This window comes from Ranitomeya imitator, chromosome 4, assembly GCF_032444005.1.
Source record: "Ranitomeya imitator isolate aRanImi1 chromosome 4, aRanImi1.pri, whole genome shotgun sequence".
NCBI lineage: Eukaryota > Metazoa > Chordata > Amphibia > Anura > Dendrobatidae > Ranitomeya > Ranitomeya imitator.
Genome location: NC_091285.1, coordinates 425,144,938 through 425,172,479, shown reverse-complemented (window position 1 = coordinate 425,172,479; position 27,542 = coordinate 425,144,938). Strand labels below are relative to the sequence as shown.

The 27,542-nt window shown below is 46.2% G+C and overlaps 2 protein-coding genes across 3 annotated transcripts in view; one reads left to right on the top strand and one right to left on the bottom strand.

The window, feature by feature from the left end:
- CIMAP1B (ciliary microtubule associated protein 1B) overlaps positions 1 to 27,542 on the bottom strand; it is an 80,759-nt gene that overhangs the window by 42,113 nt on the left and 11,104 nt on the right. The window contains exon 1 of one of the 2 annotated variants that reach the window (XM_069765487.1): positions 9,319 to 9,402. The exons of the other annotated variant lie outside the window; for it this stretch is intronic. The gene's annotated coding sequence lies outside the window, so the exon portion shown is untranslated. Of the gene's footprint in view, positions 1 to 9,318; positions 9,403 to 27,542 lie in introns of those variants that run through there. 2 annotated transcript variants of the gene reach the window in all.
- On the top strand, positions 24,490 to 26,430 carry LOC138674164 (uncharacterized). The gene is made up of 2 exons (XM_069762081.1): positions 24,490 to 24,635; positions 25,410 to 26,430. The coding sequence occupies exons 1-2, from the start codon at positions 24,505 to 24,507 to the stop codon at positions 26,206 to 26,208; spliced, it is 930 nt and encodes a 309-aa protein (XP_069618182.1). The 5' UTR covers positions 24,490 to 24,504; the 3' UTR covers positions 26,209 to 26,430.

Below are 27,542 nucleotides of genomic sequence, written 5' to 3'. Positions count from 1 at the left end.
TACCGGGGACCTCGGGATCGTTGGTCGCTGGAGAGCGGTCTGTGTGACAGCTCTCCAGCGACCAAACAGCGACGCTGCAGCGATCCGGATCGTTGTCGGTATCGCTGCAGCGTCGCTAAGTGTGACGGTACCTTAAGACTAGCGACCTGACAGATGTCAAGAAGGCCATCATTGACACCCTCAAGCAAGAGGGTAAGACCCAGAAAGAAATTTCTCAACAAATAGGCTGTTCCCAGAGTGCTGTATCAAGGCACCTCAATGGTAAGTCTGTTGGAAGGAAACAATGTGGCAGAAAACGCTGTACAACGAGAAGAGGAGACCGGACCCTGAGGAAGATTGTGGAGAAGGACCGATTCCAGACCTTGGGGAACCTGAGGAAGCAGTGGACTGAGTCTGGTGTGGAAACATCCAGAGCCACCGTGCACAGGCGTGTGCAGGAAATGGGCTACCGGTGCCGCATTCCCCAGGTAAAGCCACTTTTGAGCTACAGAGAAGCAGCACTGGACTGTTGCTAAGTGGTCCCAAGTACTTTTTTCTGATGAAAGCAAATTTTGCATGTCATTCGGAAATCAAGGTGCCAGAGTCTGGAGGAAGACTGGGGAGAAGGAAATGCCAAAATGCCTGAAGTCCAGTGTCAAGTACCCACAGTCAGTGATGGTGTGGGGTGCCATGTCAGCTGCTGGTGTTGGTCCACTGTGTTTCATCAAGGGCAGGGTCAATGCAGCTAGCTATCAGGAGATTTTGGAGCACTTCATGCTTCCATCGGCTGAAATGCTTTATGGAGATGAAGATTTCATTTTTCAGCACGACCTGGCACCTGCTCACAGTGCCAAAACCACTGGTAAATGGTTTACTGACCATGGTATTACTGTGCTCAATTGGCCTGCCAACTCTCCTGACCTGAACCCCATAGAGAATCTGTGGGATATTGTGAAGAGAAAGTTGAGAGACGCAAGACCCAACACTCTGGATGAGCTTAAGGCCGCTATTGAAGCATCCTGGGCCTCCATAACATCTCAGCAGTGTCACAGGCTGATTGCCTCCATGCCACGCCGCATTGAAGCAGTCATTTCTGCCAAAGGATTCCCGACCAAGTATTGAGTGCATAACTGAACATTATTATTTGTTGGTTTTTTTGTTTGTTATTAAAAAACACTTTTATTTGATTGGATGGGTGAAATATGCTAATTTATTGAGACAGGTTTTTTGGGTTATCAGGAGTTGTATGCCAAAATCATCAGTATTAAAACAATAAAAGACCTGACAAATTTCAGTTGGTGGATAATGAATCTATAATATATGAAAGTTTAATTGTAATCATTACATTATGGTAAATAATGAAATTTAACACTATATGCTAATTTTTTGAGAAGGACCTGTATAATCCACCTGTGTGTAATCAAGTCTCCGTATAAATGCGCCTGCTCTGTGATAGTCTCAGGGTATGTGCACACGTAGGTAGGATGTCTGCGGATTTTTCTGCACCTGTTTTGGTAAATCCGCAGGTAAACCGCACTGCGGATTTCCTGCGGAATTACCGTGGATTTACTGCGGTTTTTGTGCGGATTCCACCTGCGGTTTTACACCTGCGGATTCCTATTATGGAGCAGGTGTAACCCGCAGCGGAATCCGCACAAAGAATTGACATGCTGCGGAATAAACAACGCAGCCTTTCCGCACGGTTTTTTCCCGCAGCATGTGCACTGCGGATTTTGTTTCCCATAGGTTTACATGGTACTGTAAACTCATGGAAAACCGCTGCGGATCCGCAGCAAAATCCGCAGGGTGTGCACATACCCTCAGGGTTCTGTTGAAGCACAGAGAGCATTTGGTATCTTTATGTTTGAAGCATGATATGTGGAAAAAGATTGAAAAGTTCAACAAGGCCGAATACTTTCGCAAGGCACTGTATATGTATATCTTTCACCTTTTTGTTAGACCTATTTATTTGTTTTTAATAAAACTGTTCAAGAATTATGGGTTGAATTTTCATTTCTATATTTCTAAAGTTCGGGGTGTGTTCACACATTGCAATTTGCTAGGGAAACAATCTGCAGCAAATTCCCCACCACTAGAGCGGGCTAAGGGATTTATTGTGTCTCTCCTGTCGGACAGGGCGTTGGAGTGGGCTACGCCGCTGTGGGAGCGTGGCGATAATGTGGTGCAGAGTGCTCCGTTGTTCCTGAGCACTCTGAAACAGGTCTTTTTAGGACCTCGTGTCACCCATGATACTGCGCTCCAGCTGTTGGCATTGACTCAGGGCTCTTCCTTGGTCAGCCATTTTGCCGTCCACTTTCGCACCCTAGCATCTGAGCTGGAGTGGGCCGATAAAGCCCTTATTCCGATATTTTGGAGGGGGCTGGCTGACCACGTGAAGGACGCTCTGGCCACTAGGGAGATTCCCACCACACTGGAGGAGTTAATTACTGTATCCACTCGTATTGACCTCCGTTTTCACGAGCGGAGGTTAAAGCGAGCCCAGTGTAGGCAGAGGTTTTGGCTGGCTCCCACCTTTGCCAAACCTTTGGAATCTCCAGTCCTGGTCCCTGAGTCACATGAGGCCATGGTAGGGTCACGAGCGGGATCTAAGTCCCGGACCGCTCGTGCACTCAAGGTTTGTCATGTTTGCCAGCAGTCAGGACATCTTGCCACCAGATGTCCTCAGCAGTCGAGGGAACGTCAGCGTCTAGTGGTAGTAGGTGGAGGTACACTAGACACGGCGATGTTTGCCTCCAAATTGTCCTTTAAGGGGACAATTACTATAGGCTCATTTACCCACTCGGTAGAGCTCTGCATGGATTCTGGGGCGGAGGGCAATTTTATGTCTTCTGCCTTCGCCCAACATCACGCAATTCCCTTGGTAATGTTAGCTCAACCAGTAACCGTACGAGTGGTAAATGGGTCGACACTGCCCTCACAGATAACACACCAGACCATCCCTTTTTCTCTGTCCATGTCGCCATCTCATTATTATTATTATTATACATTTTTATAGCGCCATTTATTCCATGGCGCTTTACATGTGAATACGGGGCAAATATAGACAAATACATTAAACATGAGCAGATAACAAGGCACACGGGTACATAAGGAGGGAGGACCCTGCCCGCGAGGGCTCACAGTCTGCAGGGGATGGGTGATAAAACACTAGGAGAGGTTAGGGCAGGTTGTGCGGCAGTTCAGTAACTTCAGGATCACTGCAGGCTGTAGGCTTGTCGAAAGAGGTGAGTCTTCAGGTTCTTTTTGAAGGTTTCTATGGTAAGCGAGAGTCTGACGTGTTGGGGTAGAGAGTTCCAGAGTATGGGGGAAGCACGGGAGACGTCTTGGATACGGTTGTGGGAAGAAGAGATGAGAGGGGAGTAGAGAAGGAGGTCTTGAGAGGATCGGAGGTTGCGTTTAGGTAGGTACCGGGAGACCATGTCACAGATGTATGGAGGAGACAGGTTGTGGATGGCTTTGTATGTCAGTGTGAGGATTTTGAACTGGAGTCTCTGGGCAATAGGAAGCCAGTGAAGGGCTTGACATAGGGGAGAGGCTGGGGAATAGCGGGGAGACAGGTAGATTAGTCGGGTAGCAGAGTGTAGGATGGATTGGAGTGGTGCCAGAGTGCTAGAGGGAAGTCCAGAGAGTAGGAGGTTGCAATAGTCGAGGCGGGAGATGATAAGGGCATGCAGTAGCGTTTTTGCGGTGTTGCGGTCAAGGAAATCAAGGATCTGGGAAATATTTTTGAGTTTGAGACGGCAGGAGGAGGAAAGGGCTTGGATATGTGGATTGAAAGAGAGGGCAGAGTCGAGGATCACCCCGAGGAACCGGGCGTGTGGGACTGGGGAAAGTGAGCAGCCATTGACATTGATGGATATGTCTGGTGGAGGGGTAGAGTGAGATGGGGGAAAGATGATGAATTCTGTTTTGTCCATGTTCAGTTGTATAAAGCAAGCAGAAAAGAAGGCTGAAATAGCAGACAGACAGCGCGGGATTTTGCTAAGTAAGGAGGTGAGGTCAGGTCCGGATAGGTAGATCTGCGTGTCATCAGCGTAGAGATGGTACTGCATACCGTGGGATTCTATGAGCTGTCCCAGGCCGAAAGTGTAGATGGAGAAGAGTAGGGGTCCTAGAACAGAGCCTTGAGGAACACCGACTGACAAGGGGCGAAGTGAGGAGGTGGTGTGAGGGAGGGAGACACTGAATGTTCGGTCTGTCAGATATGACGAGATCCAGGAAAGGGCCAAGTCTGTAATGCCAAGAGATGAGAGGATTTGTAGCAAAAGGGAGTGGTCCACAGTGTCAAAGGCAGAAGACAGGTCCAGGAGAAGGAGGACAGAGTAGTGTCGCTTGCTCCTGGCAGTTAGTAGGTCATTGTTGACTTTAGTTAGGGCAGTTTCAGTTGAGTGATGGGAACGGAAGCTTGATTGTAACCGATCAAAGAGGGAGCAGGAGGAGAAGTGGGAGGACAGTTCAAGATGGACGTGTTGCTCCACCAATTTGGAGGCATAAGGGAGAAGAGATATCGGGCGATGGCTAGACACATAGGATGGGTCGAGGGAGGACTTTTTGAGGATGGGTGTGATCTTGGCATGCTTGAAGGATGAGGGGAAGACACCTGTTGTGAGTGAGAGGTTGAAGAGGTGCGTTAGGGTTGGGATGAAGACCGTGGAAAGGTTAGGGATGAGGTGGGATGGGAGCGGATCAAGCATGCAGGTGGTGAGATGTGATCTTGACAGGAGGGTGGAAAGCTGATCTTCTGTCATGGTGGATAAGCTGGTTTTGGAGGAGCAGGGTTGAGCAGCTAAGAGGGGCAGTGGGCGCTGTGGGCCAAAGCTTTCTCTGATCATATCGATCTTCTGTTTAAAGAAAGAGGCAAAGTCTTCAGCAGAAATGAGGGGGGAGGTGCTGGGGGACGGAGTAGAGAATTGAAAGTGTTGAAAAGCTGTTTAGGGTTGTGAGACAGGGAGGATAAGAGAGATGAGAAGTAAGTTTGTTTTGCAGCAGTGAGCGCAGACTTGAAGCTGGCGAGGGACTGCTTGTATGCAGTGAAGTGGTCGGCAGAGCGGGATTGCTTCCATCTCCGCTCAGCAATCCTGGAAGCTCGTCTCAATTCTTTGGTCAGGCTGGTCAGCCAGGGCTGCCTGTTAATTGTACGAGTTTTACTATGCATGAGCGGGGCGGCCGAATTGAGTGTTGCTGTTATTGTGGTGTTATAAAAAGTGGCAGCAGCATCTGTGTCATGAAGGGAAGCTATGTCTGTGAGAGGGAGAAGGGACTCCGAGAGTGATTGTAAGTTGAGATGTTTGAGATTTCTGCAAGGGAGTTTGTGGAGTGGGGGTTGCACATTAGGAGAGGAGAGAGAAGAGAATGTCAGTAGGTTGTGGTCAGACAGGGGGATAGGTGTGTTAATGAGATTAGTAAGGGAGCAGAGGCGGGTGAAAATGAGGTCCAGCGTGTGGCCATCTTTGTGAGTGGCCTCAGAGGACCATTGAGTGAGGCCAAAGGAAGCAGTCGGTGATAGAAGTTTAGAGGCAGCTGAGGTGGAAGTGTCAATGGGGATATTGAAATCACCCATGATGATAGTGGGGATGTCGACAGAGAGGAAATGAAGTAGCCAGGTGGTGAAGTGGTCGAGAAAGGTGGAGATGGCTAGTTCTGGGGGGCGGTAGATGACAGCCAGCTGGAGGTTGGAGGGGGAATTTCCTCATCAGGAAATTATATCTCTGCTCGTCATTCCTGAAGGAATTGATGAGGTCCTGTTAGGGATACCTTGGCTATGGTACCACTCTCCTCATATTGAGTGGTCCACAGGCAGAATTTTGGGATGGGGTGAATCTTGTGGGGGTAGATGTCAGACGGAATGTGTTCAGGTTGCTACTACTGAGGTACCCGCAGATCTATCCTCTCTCCCCAAGCAATATTGGCCCTATGCGGACGTGTTCTCCAAAAGAGCTGCGGAGACCCTTCCGCCTCACCGCCCCTATGACTGTCCTATTGACCTCTTGCCTGGTGCTGAGCCTCCCCGGGGTCGAGTTTATCCGTTATCTCTCTCGGAGATGGAGGCAATGTCACAGTACATCCAGGAAAATCTGGCAAGAGGATTCATTAGGAAGTCAGTGTCACCTGCAGGGGCTGGGTTCTTCTTCATGCAGAAGAAGAACGGGGAACTACGTCCATGCATAGATTACAGGGGTCTTAACGCCATCACCGTTAAGAATAAGTATCCTCTGCCCCTGATATCTGAGCTCTTTGATAGGCTTCGGGGAGCAAGGGTGTTTACTAAACTAGATTTGCGGGGTGCTTACAACCTGATTCACATCCGTGAGGGGGACGAATGGAAGACGGCTTTTAACACCAGGGATGGGCACTATGAATATCTAGTGATGCCCTTTCGGTTCTGTAATGCCCCAGCCGTTTTCCAAGACTTTGTAAACGATATCTTCCGGGATATGCTCTCCACCTTGGTCGTAGTCTATCTGGATGATATACTCATCTACTCTCCAGATATTGACTCCCACCGGAGAGATGTTTGCAGAGTCTTCGACCTCTTGCGAACTAACTCCTTCTATGCCAAGTTGGAGAAATGTGTGTTTGAGCAGGAGTCTTTACCTTTCCTGGGCTATATCATCTCCGCCCAAGGATTGGCTATGGATCCTGCCAAACTACAGGCTGTGATGGACTGGCAAGAACCCCACTCCCTTAAACCCCACTCCCTTATCTTCAACATTTTGTCTCAGCCAGGCAGGATGACTGGGCATCCTCGCTACCGTGGGCGGAGTTTGCGCTGAATAGCGCCGTATCCGACTCCATCGGACAGACCCCATCCTGCTAAATTATGGTCAGCATCCGCGGGTACCTGTGCCTATGCCCGTGTCTTCCGCCGACTCCAGGGTGGCAGACTGGGCTGTGGAGGCACGGGACATTTGGGACCGCATTCAGGATGCCATTCGGGCCTCCAAAGAGAGAATGAGGTCCTCCGCCGATGCACATCGGCGCCCCGTTCCGACCTTTGCTCCTCGCGACTTAGTGTGGCTCTCCACCCATAACATCAGGCTGCGAGTTGAGTCCACTAAGTTTGCTCCTCGCTACTTGGGTCCTTTCAAGGTCCTCGAACAGGTTAACCCAGTGGTCTACTGTCTGGGCCTTCCGCCACGTCTGGGTATCACTGACACCTTTCATGTGTCCCTCTTGAAGCCCGTATACATGTCCCGGTTTTCTGAGTCATCTGCCGGGACATCGGGTTCATCTACGGATGATTATGAGGTGAATGCTATTTTGGGGTGCAAGGTGGTACGTGGCAAAAAATTTTATTTGGTGGACTGGAAGGATTATGGTCCTGAGGACAGGTCATGGGAGCCTGCTGAGAATATTCGGGCTCCGCAGCTCATTGCTGCCTTCGAGCGTGGCGAGGTCCAAGGAGGGGGGGTAATGTTAGGGGTCGAGTTCCTGCCTCTGCACAGGGGGAATCTCGGGCCATCTCCGCTGCGGTCTCCCATTCTTCTGCCGCGGTGGAGCCTGCTCGGTGGAGGCGTCGGTCCCGGCGTCATGCTCGGTCTGACACTGTGCGAAGAGTTACTGCTGTCCTTCCAGCTTCTGCCATTGTAGCCAGTACTGGTCAGCAGCGAGCCGACGTCTTTGGGACTAAGTCCTACTTTTCCCCTTCTGAGCATGCCCAGGGTAAGATCTCTCATTGGAGATCACGGGTCACATGCTCAGGTACTGCAGCTATTGGTCCTCTAGGAAGGTCCTGAAGGTGTTCAACATCTGTGACAGCCTCTCATTGGTCCTTCTAGGAAGGTCCTGTACTTCCTGCAGCTATAAGAGGTGCACATGACCGCACGGCCATGCGCTAGTATCAATTTATGTATGAGCTCAGCGCCAGTGTGGTCATGTTTGTATGCAGTCAGGGATCCGGCTGAAATAAGCCCCTAGAATGCTGGCACCTCCGGTGAGAATTGTGTGTGTGTATTCAGGGACCCGGCTGAAATAAGCCCCTAGAATGCTGGCACCTTCGGCGAGGAGTTTCATGTTTGCATTTGACTGCATGACCACCATCTGCTCTACTAAGTAGCTGTGTTCCTCTGTGAGCCAAACAGGGCACAGAGTTATATTTGCTAACAGACTCTGTGAAGTAACAGAGTCTGTTTATACTACTATATTGTACCGCCATATCTAGCTGCAGGTGTTTCCTGCACGGTGGATCCCGGGTTGCGAACGCACCAACTTCTTCTAATAAATATATATTTGGTGCGTTCCGCCAACCCTAACAGTTGGTTTCCGTTTGTGCTGACACATGCACATTTGTTGCCTGCTGAAGGTCATTTTGCAGGGCTCTGGCAGTGCTCCTCTTATTCCTCCTTGCACAAAGGCTGAGATAGCGGTCCTGCTGCTGGGTTGTTGCCCTCCTATGGCCCCCTCCATGTCTCCTGATGTACTGGCCTGTCTCCTGGTAGCACCTCCAGCCTCTGGACACAACGCTGACAGACACAGCAAACCTTCTTGCCACAGCTCGCATTGATGTGCCATCCTGGATGAGCTGCACTTCCTGAGCCATTTGTGTGGGTTGTAGAGTCTCATGGTACCACGAGTGTCAAAGCATAACCAACATTCAAAAGTGACCAAAACATCAGCCACAAAGCATTAGTACTGAGATGTGGTCTGTGGTCCCCAACTGCAGAACCACTCCTTTATGGAGTGTGTCTTGATAATTGCCAATAATTTCCATCTGTTGTCTATTCCATTTGCACACAGCATGTGAAATTGATTGTCAAACAGGGTTGCTTCCTAAGAGGACAGTTTGATTTCACAGAAGTTTGAATTACTTAGAGTTAAATTATGTTTAAGTGCTCCCTTTATTTTTTTGAACAGTGTATTAAGAGGATAAATATTTTGATGGGAGGAGTGCTTCTTTAAGTTGATTCTTTGTAACGATTATGGAGAGTTACTGATCTATCTATCTATCTATCTATCTATCTATCTATCTATCTATCTATCTATCTATCTATCTATCTATCTATCTATCTATCTCTATCTCTAAAGGAGTAAAATACATCCTATGTCCAGTAGATGGCAGCTACAATCTGTGAAGTATTTACTCAAGCTTCAGAATTAGAAATATGTATGGTGGATGTTTCAAACTCCTATAGTTATTAGAGTTATTTCTATTTAACTGGAATTTGTTACCAGGTTTTTCCAACGTAAATTAAAGCCACCTTAACTATTAGGCTGTGTGCCCACTAGGGTGTTTCATTTTGTATGGTAAAAATTAAAATGTCAAATTTTTGCAGACTTTGCTTACGCCCAGAGTCTCACTAATGTAAAAAGTATACATACCAAATTTCAAGACGATCGAACAATATTCAGAGGTTGCACACTTTTATCAGTTTAACCCCTTAAGCCTCAAGGGTAGTTTGCACGTTAATGACCGGGCCAATTTTTACAATTCTGACCACTGTCCCTTTATGAGGATATAACTCTGGAACGCTTCAACGGATATCGGTGATTCTGACATTGTTTTCTCGTGACATATTGTACTTCATGATAGTGGTAAAATTTCTTTGATATTACCTGCGTTTATTTGTGAAAAAAATGGAAATTAGGCGAAAATGTTGAAAATTTCGCAATATATATATATTATATTATTTTGAGATATGTCACACAAAATACCTAATAAGTAATATTTCCCACATGTCTACTTTACATCAGCACAATTTTGGAAACACATTTTTTTTTTGTTAGGGAGTTATAAGGGTTAAATGTTTACCAGCAATTTCTCATTTTTACAACACCATTTTTTTTTTAGGGACCACATCACATTTGAAGTCATTTTGAGGGGTCTATGTGATAGAAAATAACCAAGTGTGACACCATTCTAAAAACTGCACCACTCAAGGTGCTCAAAACCACATTCAAGAAGTTTATTAACCCTTCAGGTGTTTCACAGGAATTTTTGGAATATTTTAAAAAAATGAACATTTAATTTTTTTTCACAAAAAATTAATTCAGCTCCAATTTGTTTTATTTTACCAAGGGTAACAGGAGAAAATGGACTCCAAAAGTTGTTGTACAATTTGTCCTGAGTACCCCGATACCCCATATGTGGGGGTAAACCACTGTTTGGGCCCATGGCAGAGCTCAAAAGGGAAGGAGCGCCATTTGACTTTTCAATGCAAAATTGGCTGGAATTGAGATGGGACGCCATGTTGCGTTCGGAGAGCCACTAATGTGCCTAAACATTGAAACCCCCTACAAGTGATACCATTTTGGAAAGTAGACCCCCTAAGGAACTTATCTAGATGTGTGGTGAGCACTTTGACCCACCATGTGCTTCTCAAAAGTCTATAATGTAGAGCCGTAAATATAAAAAATAATATTTTTTCACAAAAATGAAATTTTCCCCCCCAATTTTTTATTTTCCCAAGGGTACCAGAAGAAATTGTACCCCAAAAGTTGTTGTGCAATTTGTCCTGAGCACGCTGATACCCCATACGGGGGGGTAAACCACTGTTTGGATGCATGGCAGAGCTCGGAAGAGAAGGAGCGCCGTTTGACTTTTAAATGCAAAAGTGGCTGGAATTGAGATGGGATGCCATGTTGCGTTGGGGAGCCCCTGATGTGCCTAAACATTGAAGCCCTCCACAAGTGACACCATTTTGGAAAGTAGACCCCCTAAGGATCTTATCTAGATGTGTTGTGAGAGCTTTGAACCCCCAAGTGTTTCACTACAGTTTATAACGCAAAGCCGTGAAAATAAAAATTCTTTTTTTTTTTCACAAAAATTATTTTTTAGCCCCCAGTTTTATGTTTTTCCAAGGGTAACAGGACCAACTGGACCCCAAAAGTTGTTGTGCAATTTGTCCTGAGTACGGTGATACCCCATATGTGGGGGTAACCACAGTTTGGGCGCATGGCAGAGCTCGGAAGGGAAGGAGCGCCATTTGAAATGCAGACTTAGATGGAATGGTCTGCAGGTGTCACATTGCGTATTGTTTATTCATTTTTTTCACCTTATTTATTATTATTATTTTTCTTATATATGTTCCTGGGGTAGTTTGGTTTAATTATGGTTATTATTCTTATTATTTGTTGTTTGCTTATATTTACAGCTTGATGGCATCATGGCTTTCATATTTATATTTATTATCAGATAAAATATGTTATTTCCATGAGGGGGCTATAGAGATGTATTGTAAACTAATATTGTTACTTCTTTTGTAGGTTTATTGGTACATTATTCATCAGTTATAGCCATCTTTTGGTGGTTCCCCACTTATATATACTATCTCTGGCCCCCGCATGCTGTTCTGTTCCTGGCAGCGCCCCCACATATATTCTGCCTTCATTCTCTTTGTGCGGCCAAACTATGCGCCTCTAGCGCTCTTCTATCTTCTTGCGCATGCGCAGTTATCACCTTTCTCGTCAGGCTTATGCGCCTGCGTGCCTGGCTTGGGCGGGTGCTTCCTATCCTGCCGTTCTGATCGCTGCATACCTGACCATGTGCACTGCTCCCCGGCTTCTACAGGCTGTGGCGCCTGCGCTCCTGCCTCTCTCTGGTACTTCCGGCTCGCTCGCTTGGATCATCACAAACCAGTAATTCATGGGATCATTAGTACCGCTATATAGAGCGGTCACATGCATTAGGGGAATCATCCTCCCTGACGAAGCTGCCCAGCGCAGCGATACGCGTGGGATTCTCCCACAACTTCTTTCTTATTGCCCACAGACCCGCCAGTATGGGGATTTTTTCCACGGCAGCCACATGCATGTAACTATCTTGGCTCTCTCTTTTTTTACTGGTGAGCAGATTTTGTTTCTCTGGCTATGCTACTATTCAGCCATTGTCACAGCATGCTTATCCTGCAGCTGTAGGCTTTGCATATAGCCACAGTGGCTTGCTGTGTTGCGCCCCATTGCTGATTTAACCAATATACTCCTTTCCTTTTTGTCCTCGGTGATTGATTTTCAGCTTCAGTCACTCGGCTTCATTTATTTAGTGATTACTTCACACTTTTAGGTTTGGTTTTTGGTTTGATAACTCTGGGGACGCCCATATGTTATCGGGATCTGTGGTCTGATATTTGAACTTATAGTAAGTACTCGGCCTTAATATATTTATATTATTGCACATGGTTTCATCTGGGTTTAAATATATGATTGTACTTTACTGTCATCCTAGGCTGTGGTCTTTTGGCTTAACATTATACTAATAGAATGGTGTGTTCGTTTTTTGATCCTCATTGGATATGTTTTTTAAATGTTTTTATATTTTATATGTGTTTTGTTCTATAATAAAGTTGTTCTTCATTTTTTGTATACATAGTTGTGCACGCATTTATGCAGTGTCTTTTTCTTCTCTTGTTCAGTATTTGCATTTTCCATGCATTGTGTAGCACCCTAGCTGATACTTTTAGAAATTGGTAGTGCTCCCGACAAACCTTCTTACTTACATTGCGTTTGCAGAGCACCTAATGTACGTAAACAGTAGAAACCCCCCACAAATAACCCCATATTGGAAACTTATCTAGATGTGTTGTGAGAACTTTGAACCCCCAACTGTTTCACTACAGTTAATAACTCAGCTGTGAAAATAAAAAATCATTTTTTTCCCACAAAAATTATCTTTAACACCCAGTTTTGTATTTTCCCAAGGGTAACAGGAGAAATTGGTCCCCAAAAGTTGTTGTCCAATTTGTCCTGAGTACGCTGATACCCCATATGTGGGGGGGAACCACCGTTTGGGCGCATGGCAGATCTCAGAAGGGAAGGAGCACCATTTGGAATGCAGACTTAGATGGATTGGTCTGCAGGCATCACATTGCATTTGCAGAGCCCCTGATGTACCTAAAAAGTAGAAACCCCCCACAAGTGACCAAATATTGGAAACTAGACCTCCCAAGGAACTTATATAGATGTGTTGTGAGAACTTTGAACCCCCAAGTATTTCACTGCAGTTTATAACGCAGAGCCGTGAAAATAAAAAATCATTTTTTCCCACAAAAATGGTTTTTTAGCCCCCCAAATTTTTATTTTCCCAAGGGTAACAAGAGCAATTGGACCCCAGAAGTTGTTGTCCCATTTGTCCTGAGTAAGCTGATACCCCATATGTTGGGGTAAACCCCTGTTTCTGAGCACGGGAGAGCTCGGAAGGGAAGGAGCACTGTTTTACTTTTCCAACGCAGAATTGGCTGGAATTGAGATCGGACGCCATGTCGCGTTTGGAGAGCCTCTGATGTGCCTAAACAGTGGAAACCCCCAATTCTAACTGAAACCCTAACCCAAGCACACCCCGAATCCCAACCACACCCCTAACCCCAACCCTAACCACACCCCTAACTCCAACACACCCCTAACCCTAATCCCAACCATAACCCTAACCACAACCCTAAGCCTGACACACCCCTAACCCTAATCCCAACCGTAAATGTAATCGAAACCCTAACCCTAGCCCTAACCCTAGGCCTAGCCCTAACCCTAGGCCTATCCCTAACCCTAGGCCTATCCCTAATGGGAAAATGGAAATAAATACATTTTTTAAATTTTTTATATTTTCCTAACTAAGGGGGTGATGAAGGGGGGTTTGATTTACTTTTATAGCTGTTTTTTTAGCGGATTTTTATGATTGGCAGCTGTCACATACTAAAAGACGCTTTTTATTGGAAAAAATATTTTTTTGCGTTACCACATTTTGAGAGCTATAATTTTTACACATTTTGGTCCACAGAGTCATGTGAGGTCTTGTTTTCTGCGGGACAAGTTAATGTTTTTATTGGTAAAATTTTCGGGCACGTGACATTTTTTGATCGCTTTTTATTCCGATTTTTGTGAGGCAGAATGACCAAAAACCAGCTATTCATGAATTTCTTTTGGTTTCTTCGGTTTATACCGTTCCACGTTTGGTAAAATGGATAAAGCAGTTTTAATCTTCGGGTCAGTACGATTACAGCGATACCTCATTTATATAATTTGTTTATGTTTTGGCGCTTTTATACGATAAAAAATATTATATAGAAGAAAGAATTATTTTTGCATCGCTTTATTCTGAGGACTATAACTTTTTTATTTTTTCGCTGATGATGTTGTATGGCGGCTCGTTTTTTCGGGACAAGATGACGTTTTCAGCAGTACCATGGTTATTTATATCTGCCTTTTTGATCGCGTGCTATTCCACTTTTTGTTCAGCTGTGTGATAATAAACCGTTGTATTTTGCCTTGTTTTTTTTTTACGGCGTTCACTGAAGGGGTTAACTAGTAAGACAGTTTTATAGGTCGGGTTGTTACGGACGCGGCGATACTAAATATGTGTACTTTTATTATTTTTTTCTTTATTTAGATAAAGGAATATATTTATGGGAACAATATATATGATTTTTCTTTATTTAGGAATGGTTTTTTTTTTTTTGACACATCTAAATATTTTTTTTTTACTTTATAACATTGCCCCGGGGGGGTATCATGTTATAAGGTCAGATCGCTGATCTGACACTTTGCAGAGCACTGTGTCAGATCAGCGATCTGACATGCAGGGCTGCAGGCTTACCAGCGCTTGCTCTGAGCAGGTGATGAGCAGTGCCTGGTTTTCTCCACACATACCACTAGGGTGGTTTCACATATGCGTTTTTGCGGTAAAAAACGCAAAAAAATGCATGCGTTTTTTTCCTATACTTAACATTAAAAACGCATGCGTTTTTTGCATGCGTTTTGACGCGTTTTTTGCAACGCATGTGTTTTTTATCTGCATGCGTTTTGTTGCAGAAATGCAACATGTAGTAATTTTAGTGGCGTTTTTTTACCGCAAAAAAACGGCAAAAAAACGTATTGATGTCTATGTAAACGCATGCGTTTTTAAGCACATGCGTTTGCATGCGTTTTTATAGAAAAACACAAGAATACACACTTATAAGCCACCCCTCAACCCTAACCCTAACCCTAAAACACAAACTCTAACACAAACTCTAACACAAACTCTAACACAAACCCTAACCCTAGGGATCCTAACCCTAAGGCTACGTTCACATTAGCGTCATGTGACGCAGCGTCGTCGACGCACAACGACGCATGCGTCATGCATTGGGGATGCATGCGTTGCGTTGTCATGCGTTTTTGTGAAAACGCACGACGCATGCGTCGTTTCACCGCGCCGGAGACGCTACATGTTGCATGTTGCGTCTCTGCCGCCTCGCGCAGGCGCTGTGGGGGTATTCTTACCCGCGGCATCTGGGCGATGCGTGACGCCGCTTCTGACATGGGATGGAGCACGTCAGGAGCGCATGCGCCACTTACGTGGCAGTCATTGGCTGGGGCACCCCATGTGATTCTTTACATGGGGAGGGGCGTGTGCTATTTGAAGGGTCCGGTTCCGGTTTGGAGCACTTCCCCTTGAGAAAGCCGAACACCAGCGTTAGCGAAACGCGCGTCGGGGACCTCTCTGCTCCCGGCCCGGTGCACCCTGCCTGCCTACATTTGTATTCTACTTGGTAAGCGCTGCCTTGTCGCTAGCACTTTATCCTGTGGGGGGTATACTAGTTACCCACAGGAGCGACGTGGTTAACACATTTTAGCTATTGCCTGTATACTATCTGTCTATGTGACATTTATCTGTGGCAGGGTGTTCACCGGGGGTGACTCACTTTCCCATTTTTTTAATCATCCTATTGTACTGTTTGATATATATCTATGCACTATTGCTGTTAATTAATAAATTATATTTTGCATTATTCTTTTGCTCCGATTCTACTCCTGTTTTTCTATGGACTATGGAGTTAGTTTGCTTTTTTTGTTATGGGGCCTTTCAGCGCTATTTAGTGCTTTAATTTCCCTGTTGACATGTTGCCTAGTTCTGTTATTATTTATGCTTCTGTGTTTTTCACAGTGCCCAAATAAATGATACTTTCAAGGATGGTTTTAACGGGGGCCCAGATGGGATGGGCGGGAATGTACAGGAGACCATCATACAATTTAAGGAGCTTCTAAAGAGGAGAACAAGGGTGTGGTGGAATCACGCCTTTCTCGAAAAATATCTAGAGGGGGGTCTTATCCCACGTGGTTTAAGAATCCAGGTATTTCCGTCATTCCCTATCATGGACGATGATTTCAAAAATAAGTGGGAGGAGTTATCTACAAACTGCGCTCTAAGTTACATAGCCCTATTAAAGGGCTTGGATTTGCAAAAATTAAGTGTCATAGAACAAGAGATCGAAGTGGTACAGCAAACCTTAAAAAGAGACATGTCTGGAGAGGCAATCCAAAAGCTCAATGATGAAGTGGATGCGGATCTACAAAAATGGGTCAATGAGATTCAGAGTTCCAAATCACGAAAATTCAAGCGTGACGTCCACGATAAACAGACTGGAAACATGTATAGGTGGCGTAACTCGAATGATCGGTCACGTCCTCGTTTTAGGAACTATTCAGCCTCCCGATCTAGGTCTAGATCTACCGTCTCTAATGCCCCGTCAGATGATAGCATTACGTCACACTCTGAATCCACCAAAAATTCCTCTGGACCTAAGTCATCGTCCAATAAAATTGTGACGCGTCAGACTACTAAAACGAAGAATCATTCTGGGAAACAACAAGGGGCCGGTACTGGTGGTAGCCTCCAGGTATTAAATCTGTCGAAATATACATTTACTAAGGACCAGATTGAAGTGCTGGGTAGAGGTTTGAGCTTTTCCCCTACTAACCCTTTCGATTTCTTTGTAGCTATGAAGGACCTTCACCTTTTCTCCCGGAAGTTGGTGTTAAAAAAGCTTCACTCAAAGAATGATTCACCCCATGGGTCTGTGACTGAGATGGAGATGGAGGCCTTACGGGCTTTGGAGGACCTCCTGGAGGAACAAAATCCCACACGCCAAGGTAGGTTCCCTCCAGCCGTGATGCCCAGATCGACGAAGTTCCCCCCCTTGGCTTTATGTCCAGCAATTGAAATATTTACACGCCTGGTCACTGAGGATTTAAAACAACTATCCTCTAGACGCAGGTTTGATAATTTGACATATAAGCAGAGGGTGGCTATTAACGAGTTATAATCCTATAAAGATATAGTATTCAAGCCTGCTGACAAGGGGGCGAACATCGTCGTCTGGCCATGTGAGAAATATGAAAAAGAGGCGTTTCGGCAATTGAGGGATACCTCCACTTACACCAAATTGACCTATAACCCGATGGCCTCTTTCTCCTCTCAGTTACAGACCATTTTGGGGAGGGCGTTAGATGAAGGGACCAGTAATAAAAAAGTGTTGGATGGACTCACGGTTAGATCACCAAGGACACCCACCTTTTATTTGTTACCTAAGGTCCACAAGGACGCCGTCAACCCCCCGGGACGTCCGATTGTGTCAGGCATTGATGGCCTTTGCGACCCAGTGTGCAGATTCATTGATTTTTATCTGAAGCCACTTGTGGAGACATTACCGTCATACGTTAGAGACACAACGGACGTCCTTTCTCGGGTTGACGGCGTCCTTGTCGACCCTGGTGTCCTTTTGGTCACCGCTGATGTCCAAACACTATATGCATGCATTAACCATGAGGACGGTTTGGCATCTATCCGCCTCTTCCTTGGGGCCTCCGACCTGGGCGCCCCATGTGTGATTTGGTCCTCGAGCTGCTGGGTTTTGCCCTTACCCACAATTTTTTTGTCTTCAAAGACAATTTTTATTTACAGAGACGCGGCACAGCCATGGGCGCGGCCTGTGCGCCTTCGTACGCCAATCTCTTCCTGGGAGCATGGGAGAGATCGATTTTTGGCGACAAGGGCGTGCAGGCCTCGGACCATGTGCTGTGCTGGATGCGTTATATTGACGATGTTTTGTTTTTGTGGGGGGGAACGACCCAGCAGCTCGAGGAATTTATGAACCGGCTTAATGATAATAAGTTTAACATCAAATTGACATACCAATTTAATCATCAACGCATTGACTTCCTGGACGTCACATTTGAGATTGATGAGGCACGTCGAATCCAGACAGACGTTTACAGGAAATCTACATCAGTCAATGCGTTGTTACATGCCGGTTCAGCACATAATCATAGCACGGTTGGGGCCGTCCCGGTCGGACAGTTCCTAAGGATGAGGCGGATATGCTCCACCGATGATAGATTCCTCGCACAGGCGGAGGATTTGAGGGGACGTTTTGAGGTGCGTGGGTACAGCCGTAGATCCATTAAACGTGGATTTGACAGGGCGAGAAGAACACAACGGAGGGACTTGCTGTACCCCAAGAATAATAAACAGGAAACACCTAAAGAGGGAGATAAGATTCGGTTTATTACAACCTATAATCATGAGTGGTCTAGAATGCGGGAAATCCTGATCAAACACTGGCCGGTCTTACTTACGGAACCTGCATTAGCTTTTGTTTTGGGAGAATTTCCGTCCATGACTGCCAGAAGATCACCTAATTTGGCTAACCTTCTCGTTCGGAGCCACTATGTCCCACCCCCCACTAACCCATTTGGCTCTAGGGGTCCAATGTTGGGCTCCTTCAAATGTGGCCACTGTGTGGCATGTGTTAACATCATACGGACTTCATCCTTTACATCTTCGGATGGATCCAAAAAATATGACATTAGACAGCACATTACATGTGGTTCGTCTAATGTCGTATATTATGCCACGTGCGGATGTTCTCTGATATATGTGGGACTCACGTCCAGGGAACTTCGGACGCGTGTCCGGGAACATGTCAGAGACATCCGCATGGCACGTGGGGCAACTGATGACTCTGACCTGAAGACTCTTCCCCGCCATTTCAAACGATTTCATAACTGTGATGCGGGGACTCTTCAGGTCAGAGGCATCGAGTGTGTGCACCTTGGAGTCAGAGGTGGTAATTACAAGAAAGTATTAGCTCAGCGAGAAGCCGCCTGGATTGTCCGTCTTAACACCTTGACCCCAAAAGGACTTAATGAGTCCCTTAGCTTCTCTTCCTTTTTGGGATAAAATCCTTTATCGACCCCTCACCTCTATTTTCATTTCTTTCCGTCCATTTATATTCCTCCTTTTTAGTTAGGTTGGGTATTATCTCCTGTTGTACTCCTTACAAGAGCCCTTATCTGGGCCGAAGATGTGGGTCCCGTTACGGGATTTTTTGTTTTTATTGTGTTTTTATTCACTTTATTTTCTTTTCATTATTTCTAGTTACCATATTCAATATTTGTGCTCCGAACCTAAGAACCTCTCCTTTGGATGGACCGTGTATATATTTTGGACTTACAACCCCAGCATTGCCAGTTTATTGTGCTCCTTCACGCACCTTTGCCATCTGTCAGCCTTGCATTTATGTGACTGTGTTTTAATACTGCCTGTACTGTTTTGGATATAGTTTTGTATTTGTGTGGCATCATTATGTAGACCTCCGTTATATGTATCTATGTTTATCTTGCCTGGCTGGCCATGGTGCGCATGCGCTGCCTGCGGTGCCCTAGTTCCCAGTCCGGTCGGCGTCTCTGCCGCCTCGCGCAGGCGCTGTGGGGGTATTCTTACCCGCGACGTCTGGGCGATGCGTGACGCCGCTTCTGACATGGGATGGAGCACGTCAGGAGCGCATGCGCCGCTTACGTGGCAGTCATTGGCTGGGGCACCCCATGTGATTCTTTACATGGGGAGGGGCGTGTGCTATTTGAAGGGTCCGGTTCCGGTTTGGAGCACTTCCCCTTGAGAAAGCCGAACACCAGCGTTAGCGAAACGCGCGTCGGGGACCTCTCTGCTCCCGGCCCGGTGCACCCTGCCTGCCTACATTTGTATTCTACTTGGTAAGCGCTGCCTTGTCGCTAGCACTTTATCCTGTGGGGGGTATACTAGTTACCCACAGGAGTGACGTGGTTAACACATTTTAGCTATTGCCTGTATACTATCTGTCTATGTGACATTTATCTGTGGCAGGGTGTTCACCGGGGGTGACTCACTTTCCCATTTTTTTAATCATCCTATTGTACTGTTTGATATATATCTATGCACTATTGCTGTTAATTAATAAATTATATTTTGCATTATTCTTTCGCTCCGATTCTACTCCTGTTTTTCTATGTTGCATTTTTGTAGTGTCTATAAAATGCATGCGTCGCACTTGCGTCGCTCGTGCGTCGTCATTGCGTTACAATCTCCCATTGAAACCAATTGACAACGCACGTGACGCAAGTGCGTGCATTGTGCGTGCGTTGTGCGACGCATGCGTCGTTAAATAAAATTACACAAAAAAGTGTCTAGACAGTTTCTAGACAGTGATAAACATCCCCCATATATAAAGAAAATGTTTGGATTGTGACTTCTGCTGCAGCATCTATAGCCAACACAACAGACCTCTTCATCTGCTGTCCAGAGATGTAAGTATAGAATGATTCTGCGCATTTTCTACATGTTTTATTTTTAAATTGTTTTATTGCACGTTGTGTATTTATATTCTGCACTGTGGTTGTGTAAAGACATTGTTATATTTTTGGTCTGGTTGTGATGTATGGCGTTGAATAGGATAGCGTTTCATTGTCTCCGGCCTTGATTATTGTTCTTTCCAGGATAGATTTTTCTTTTCCATTTATTGGTTTGGGGGTGTTTTTTGTATTCAGTTGTGATGTATTTTTCTTGCGTTATATGATGGCGTTTAAATTGTCTCCGGCCATGTTGGTTTTATTGTAAAGTATGGTAGTATAGAATGATTCTGCGCCCTTTTATTAAATGTAATAATTTTTATTGCAAGTTGTGTATTATGTTCTGCACTGTGGTTGTGTAAAGACATTGTTGTTTGTTTCTGGTTGTGTTGTATGGCGTTGTATGGCCTTTTATTGTCTCCGGCCCTGTCGGTTTTATTGTAAAGTATGGTGGTGTATCCAGGATTGCCGTTTCGGTCCTTAATTTTTGGGGGTTGTTAATTTTTTTCCTTCAAAGATCTTTTTTTTTGGGGGGGGGTTGCTCCGTGCATACTGTTCTTCCAATTTTTTTTTTTTTTTTAAATATAAATGTTTGCTTTTTTAATCAGGTTGGTATTTAAGGTCGTTATATTTAGCGGTTTGTTTTTTTTGTTTGTTTTTTTTTTTAATTGCCACGTATGGCGGTATGGTTTTGCTTTTCTTTTGACTTTTGGCAATCAATGTAGTAAACATTTTGTTAAAAAAAACTGTCTTTTTGGATTACGACATAGGGTCTGCTGTGTATTTGTTTTGTTATCTTTAGGGTACCGTCACACTATACGATTTACCTACGATCACGACCAGCGATATGACCTGGCCGTGATCGTAGGTAAATCGTAGTGTGGTCGCTGGGGAGCTGTCACACAGACAGCTCTCCAGCGACCAACGATGCCGAGGTCCCTGGGTAACCAGGGTAAACATCGGGTAACTAAGCGCAGGACCGCGCTTAGTAACCCAATGTTTACCCTGGTTACAAGCGTAAAACTAAAAAAAAACAAACAGCACATACTTACATTCCGGTGTCCGCCAGGTCCCTTGCAGTCTCTGCTTCCCGCACTGTGACTGCCGGCCGTAAAGTGAAAGTGAAAGCACAGCCGCTGTGCTCTGCTTTCACTTTACGGCCGGCAGTCACAGTGCTGGAAGCAGACGGCAAGGGACCTGACGGACACCAGAATGTAAGTATGTGCTGTTTGTTTTTTTTTAGTTTTACGCTTGTAACCAGGGTAAACATCGGGTTACTAAGCGCGGTCCTGCGCTTAGTTACCCGATGTTTACCCTGGTTACAAGCGAACGCATCGCTGGATCGCATCGCTAGATCGCTAGATCGGTGTCACACACACCGATCTAGCGATGACAGCGGGAGATCCAGCGATGAAAGAAAGTTCTAAACGATCTGCTACGACGTACGATTCTCAGCAGGATCCCTGATCGCTGCTGCGTGTCAGACACAGCGATATCGTAACGATATCGCTGGAACGTCACGAATCGTACCGTCGTAGCGATCGAAATGGTATAGTGTGACGGTACCCTTAGGCTTTTGTTTACTCTGGCATTGTGTTGTCTCTGCCATTGTTTTTTGTTTCAATGTGGCAGTGTTGTTTGCTCAGCGTTAGTTCAGTTGGCATAAAGGTACCGTCACACTAGACGATATCGCTAGCGATCCGTGACGTTGCAGCGTCCTCGCTAGCGATATCGTCCAGTGTGACAGGCAGCAGTGATCAGGCCCCTGCTGTGCTGTCGCTGGTCGGGGAAGAAAGTCCAGAACTTTGTTTCGTCGCTGGACTCCCCGCAGACATCGCTGAATCGGTGTGTGTGACACTGATTTAGCGATGTCTTCGCTGGTAACCAGGGTAAACATTGGGTAACTAAGCGCAGGGCCGCGCTTAGTAACCCGATGTTTACCCTGGTTACCATCGTTAAAGTAAAAAAAACAAACGCTACATACTTACCTACCGCTGTCTGTCCCCGGCGCTGTGCTTCTCTGCTCTGGCTGTGAGCACAGCGGCCGGAAAGCAGAGCGGTGACGTCACCGCTCTGCTTTCCGGCTGCCCGGCGCTCACAGCCAGAGCAGAGAAGCACAGCGCCGGGGACAGACAGCGGTAGGTAAGTATGTAGCGTTTGTTTTTTTTACTTTAACGATGGTAACCAGGGTAAACATCGGGTTACTAAGCGCGGCCCTGCGCTTAGTTACCCGATGTTTACCCTGGTTACAAGCGAACGCATCGCTGGATCGCATCGCTAGATCGCTAGATCGGTGTCACACACACCGATCTAGCGATGACAGCGGGAGATCCAGCGATGAAAGAAAGTTCTAAACGATCTGCTACGACGTACGATTCTCAGCAGGATCCCTGATCGCTGCTGCGTGTCAGACACAGCGATATCGTAACGATATCGCTGGAACGTCACGAATCGTACCGTCGTAGCGATCGAAATGGTATAGTGTGACGGTACCCTTAGGCTTTTGTTTACTCTGGCATTGTGTTGTCTCTGCCATTGTTTTTTGTTTCAATGTGGCAGTGTTGTTTGCTCAGCGTTAGTTCAGTTGGCATAAAGGTACCGTCACACTAGACGATATCGCTAGCGATCCGTGACGTTGCAGCGTCCTCGCTAGCGATATCGTCCAGTGTGACAGGCAGCAGTGATCAGGCCCCTGCTGTGCTGTCGCTGGTCGGGGAAGAAAGTCCAGAACTTTGTTTCGTCGCTGGACTCCCCGCAGACATCGCTGAATCGGTGTGTGTGACACTGATTTAGCGATGTCTTCGCTGGTAACCAGGGTAAACATTGGGTAACTAAGCGCAGGGCCGCGCTTAGTAACCCGATGTTTACCCTGGTTACCATCGTTAAAGTAAAAAAAACAAACGCTACATACTTACCTACCGCTGTCTGTCCCCGGCGCTGTGCTTCTCTGCTCTGGCTGTGAGCACAGCGGCCGGAAAGCAGAGCGGTGACGTCACCGCTCTGCTTTCCGGCTGCCCGGCGCTCACAGCCAGAGCAGAGAAGCACAGCGCCGGGGACAGACAGCGGTAGGTAAGTATGTAGCGTTTGTTTTTTTTACTTTAACGATGGTAACCAGGGTAAACATCGGGTTACTAAGCGCGGCCCTGCGCTTAGTTACCCGATGTTTACCCTGGTTACCGGGGACCTCGGGATCGTTGGTCGCTGGAGAGCTGTCTGTGTGACAACTCTCCAGCGACCAAACAGCGACGCTGCAGCGATCCGGATCGTTGTCGGTATCGCTGCAGCGTCGCTTAGTGTGACGGTACCTTTAGTGCAATGTTCTTTGTGGTTAAAATGTAAATGTATTGTTTTTTTTATATTTTCCTATGTTCCGCTGTATTGTGCATAGGATAAATTTTAATTTGTTTTTTATTTCAGAATTTCATCTAGTAAAAATGGCCAGCGAGTCAAGCAACACCCCACCGCTGAGGAGTCCGGTGAGTACATGATCTACTGTTGCTTACTATTCGGTGTCATTTGTAGACGGGTCACTCAACTTTTTTTAAACTATTTTCCAGGCTTCTTCAAGTGAGGAGGAGAGCCAGGAGGAACATAGCCCTCAGGAGCAGAGACCACGGGACCAAGCTGTGGTGGCAGGACGGCGAGTAAGTTTTTATGTCAAACAACCTATTCCTTTTTTATCTTTAACTATTTTTATTTTTTTTGGGGTATGGGGGGTGGTGGAGGAGGTATGGAGAACTATTTTTATCTTGCAAACATTAATATTTTCCAATTATTCTAGGTTTCACAACGGGCCCATGATGACCCACTGGACATCGACCTCATGGTTGCATCCATACAGGAGCGAGGCCCGTTGTGGGACAGCCGTGACCCCCGGCACGCGGACCAGGGCGTGTTGCGCCGTTTGTGGCTTGAGGTGGCAAAATCGCTGTGGGATGGCTTCGACAGCGCTTCCCCCGCGGTTAAAGATAAATTTCGTAAGTATTTCCGAAATGCTGCTCTGACCCATCATGCCACGATACACAACCGTCTGTGATGTATTCTATTGGGATTGCACACGGTTGCGTTATCAATTTCAATATTTTCTCTCAAACTAATTTTTTTATTTTTACTTTATACACAGTTAAACAATTGAAGACCAGATGGCGCTCCATGAAGGACCGTTTCAAGAGGGGCATGAAAAAGGAGGGACAGATTCGTAGTGGTGCTGCAGCTTCAAGGACCTCAATCTATAAATACAATCGTATTTTGCAATTCCTGCGACCGGTCCTTGAAAGCCGAGAGTAAGTATAGTACCTATTCACACACCTCGTTTGGAAAACATGCATATTCACGTAGTATATTACCCAGCCACGTAGTTTATTGCCCAGCCATTTATTTTGGCAAGTACGAAGTATACAGCACACAGACAGATAGTAGATTGGCCATGCCCGGGCAATATTTCATAGTTGAGTAGTATATTGCCCATCCAGGTGTATCCCAGATTTTTTTAAAAAAGGAAAAATATAATAGACACGGCATACCTTCTACTCCAAGGCAGGTTATGTTCCCATGGTTGCTCAGCTCGCAGGACCTGTGATGACGTCTCGGTCACCTGACCGTGACGTCATGGCAGTTCCGACGATAAGCGTAATTGTCGGGCGTTACAAACAGCAAACATGGGTGACTATTTTGAAAAAAATAAATGTATTCTATTTTTAATATTGATGCGGCATATGCAGTGTCAATATTAAAAATTGGTTAGCATTAACGGCGGCAATGGATACCGCCGGTAAAGTTAATTAATGACAGGGGAGTATGCGGGCGACGGGCCTTCACTGCGGGGAGTAAGGAGCGGGCATTTTTAATCAGGCCTGTGACCCGCGCTGATTGGTCGCATCAGCCATGTCAGGCAGCTGGCCGTTCAATCAGCAAACCGTTACGACTGACAGACTGAACTAACCCTTAAACAGTTATGTTAAATTATAATGTGTGATGCAATGTTAACTTTTACACAGGTGGTGACGAATGTGAAATGTTATATTTTGTATACTAATGGTTTCCTTATGTTTTCACAGAACACACAGCAGCACCCGCGAGCCTGTCCGACCCTCTGGAGCGGTCCTTCGTGAATCGCCATCTGACCCGTCACAGCCATCCCACAGCGAGAGCAGGTCTGCACCACCACAATCTGGCGAACCGGCAGCCGGTCCATCAGATGTTCCCCTGGCCGAGGCCTCTGTCGCTCCTTCCTTCGGGTCTTCCCGACAGCGTCAGCGGGCCTCGGACAGGGCGGTCCTGCCCGAATTTTTGCATTTGAGCACGGTCTTCCAGAATTGTTTCAAGGCGCTGGGCGATAGAATGGACACAGCTCTGTCCAATATCGACCGGCGTCTTGAAACAATGGAATCGGAGCTCTCGAGGCCGGCCAAACATTTTTTTAGTGCCATTGAGAAGGGCATGGTGGAACATCTTACGCCGGAACTCCAGGTTTCGGTGATGCAGGCCTGCAACAATGCATATGTGACTGCTCTGCAGCAGGCTCGGGTCATGCAGTCAGCAACTACAATGCCCGCAGTACCATCGCTGGCTACCATGGCTCCGACTCCTGCTGCAGAGCACCAACACAGAGCTCCACGTGCCGAGGGCCACCGCCGCCGCCACCGCCACCATAGAACAGAGCCACAAACTTCTGCTCCTGCCAGGCCTTCAAGGGCACAAAGACGGGAAGCCGAACCACACCCAGAGGGAGAGAGGAGAAAAAAAAGAAGAAGACCAGCACTACAACGTCGGCTATGGCTGCTCCAAGAACCAGCACACCAAGTACCCAGCCTGGGTCTACCCAGAGCAGGAGTAGCCATAGCCAGTCCACATTAGCTAGGACACTGGTCGTCCCTCCTCCCTCACCTCCTGGGTTGGCATTATCGCCACCCTCTACAGGCTGGACTGACGTCGGCATCCCGTCCAGTGTCTTAAAATATGGTGGTTCCTCCCCCTCGTCCTCCTCCTCGTTCTCCTCAACCCACACAAAAACTGGAGGTTATCAATCTCCCTTTGTCGCTGACGTTAATACCCCTTAACCTTTACCCATTTTTTCTTTTTGTGTCCCCGTTAATAAAATTTTTTATTTGATCAAAAATAAGGAGTTTCTTGGTCTAAAATAAAGTTTGCACCAAATCACACCTTGCGCCGTATAAACAAATCTAGTGTTAACACCTGATGTGCAACGTCTGACACAATCTTATCAATTTTTTTTTCAAATTTTTTTTAAGGCAGGCTTTCATTGTACTATGAGATGTTACAAACACAAAGAGCATTTCACAATATATCAATTTCCAAACCTACCGTAAAGGTACCATCACACAACGATTTCATTAACGATATAGTTGTTTTTTGTCACGTAGCAACGTTATCTTTTCTGAAATCGTTATGCGTGACAGCGACCAACGATCAGGCCCCTGCTGGGAGATTGTAGGTCTCTGCGAATGATCAGGACCTTTATTGGGTCACTGATCACACGCTGTCATTGTTGGATCGGCGTGTTTAACACCGATCCAGCGATGTAGCTGGAAACCAGGGAATATCGGGTTACTAGCGCAGTGTTTTACCCACTCAAAAAATTTTAAAAATACCAAAATATACTACACACTTACATTACGGTGTCTACCACGTCCCTCGCCATCATCTTCCTGCAGTGAATGACACTGTCATTCCCGGCCGTAAAGTTAAAGCAGAGCACACCGTTGACTTAAACGCTGTGCTGTGCTTTGGGGCTGGCACAGTGCGGAAAGCTGACGGCGATGGACGTGTCACACACCAGAATGTAATGTTTTGTTTTTTTTTTTGTGTTACATTTACAATGGTCAACAGGGGAAACATCGTGAGTGCGGCCCTGCGCTTCATAACACAATGTTTACCCACATTACACGGGGACTTGGTCTTTTTTGGTCGCTGGAGAGCTGTCTGTGTGACAGCTCTCCAGCAACCACACGACGACTTAACAACGATCACGGTCAGGTCGTATCACTGGTCGGGATCGTTGGTTAATCGTTTTATAATGGTACCCTTAAGGTTATTGGTCAGGTGAGGTGGTAGCAATGTTCACAGTGTCGCCACTATTTGACTCTGGACGTATTCCAGCATCATGAGTCAAATAGTGTAAACTCAGTAGAGTTTAGCAAACATGATCGTCTCCCTCCTTGTCAAGCCAG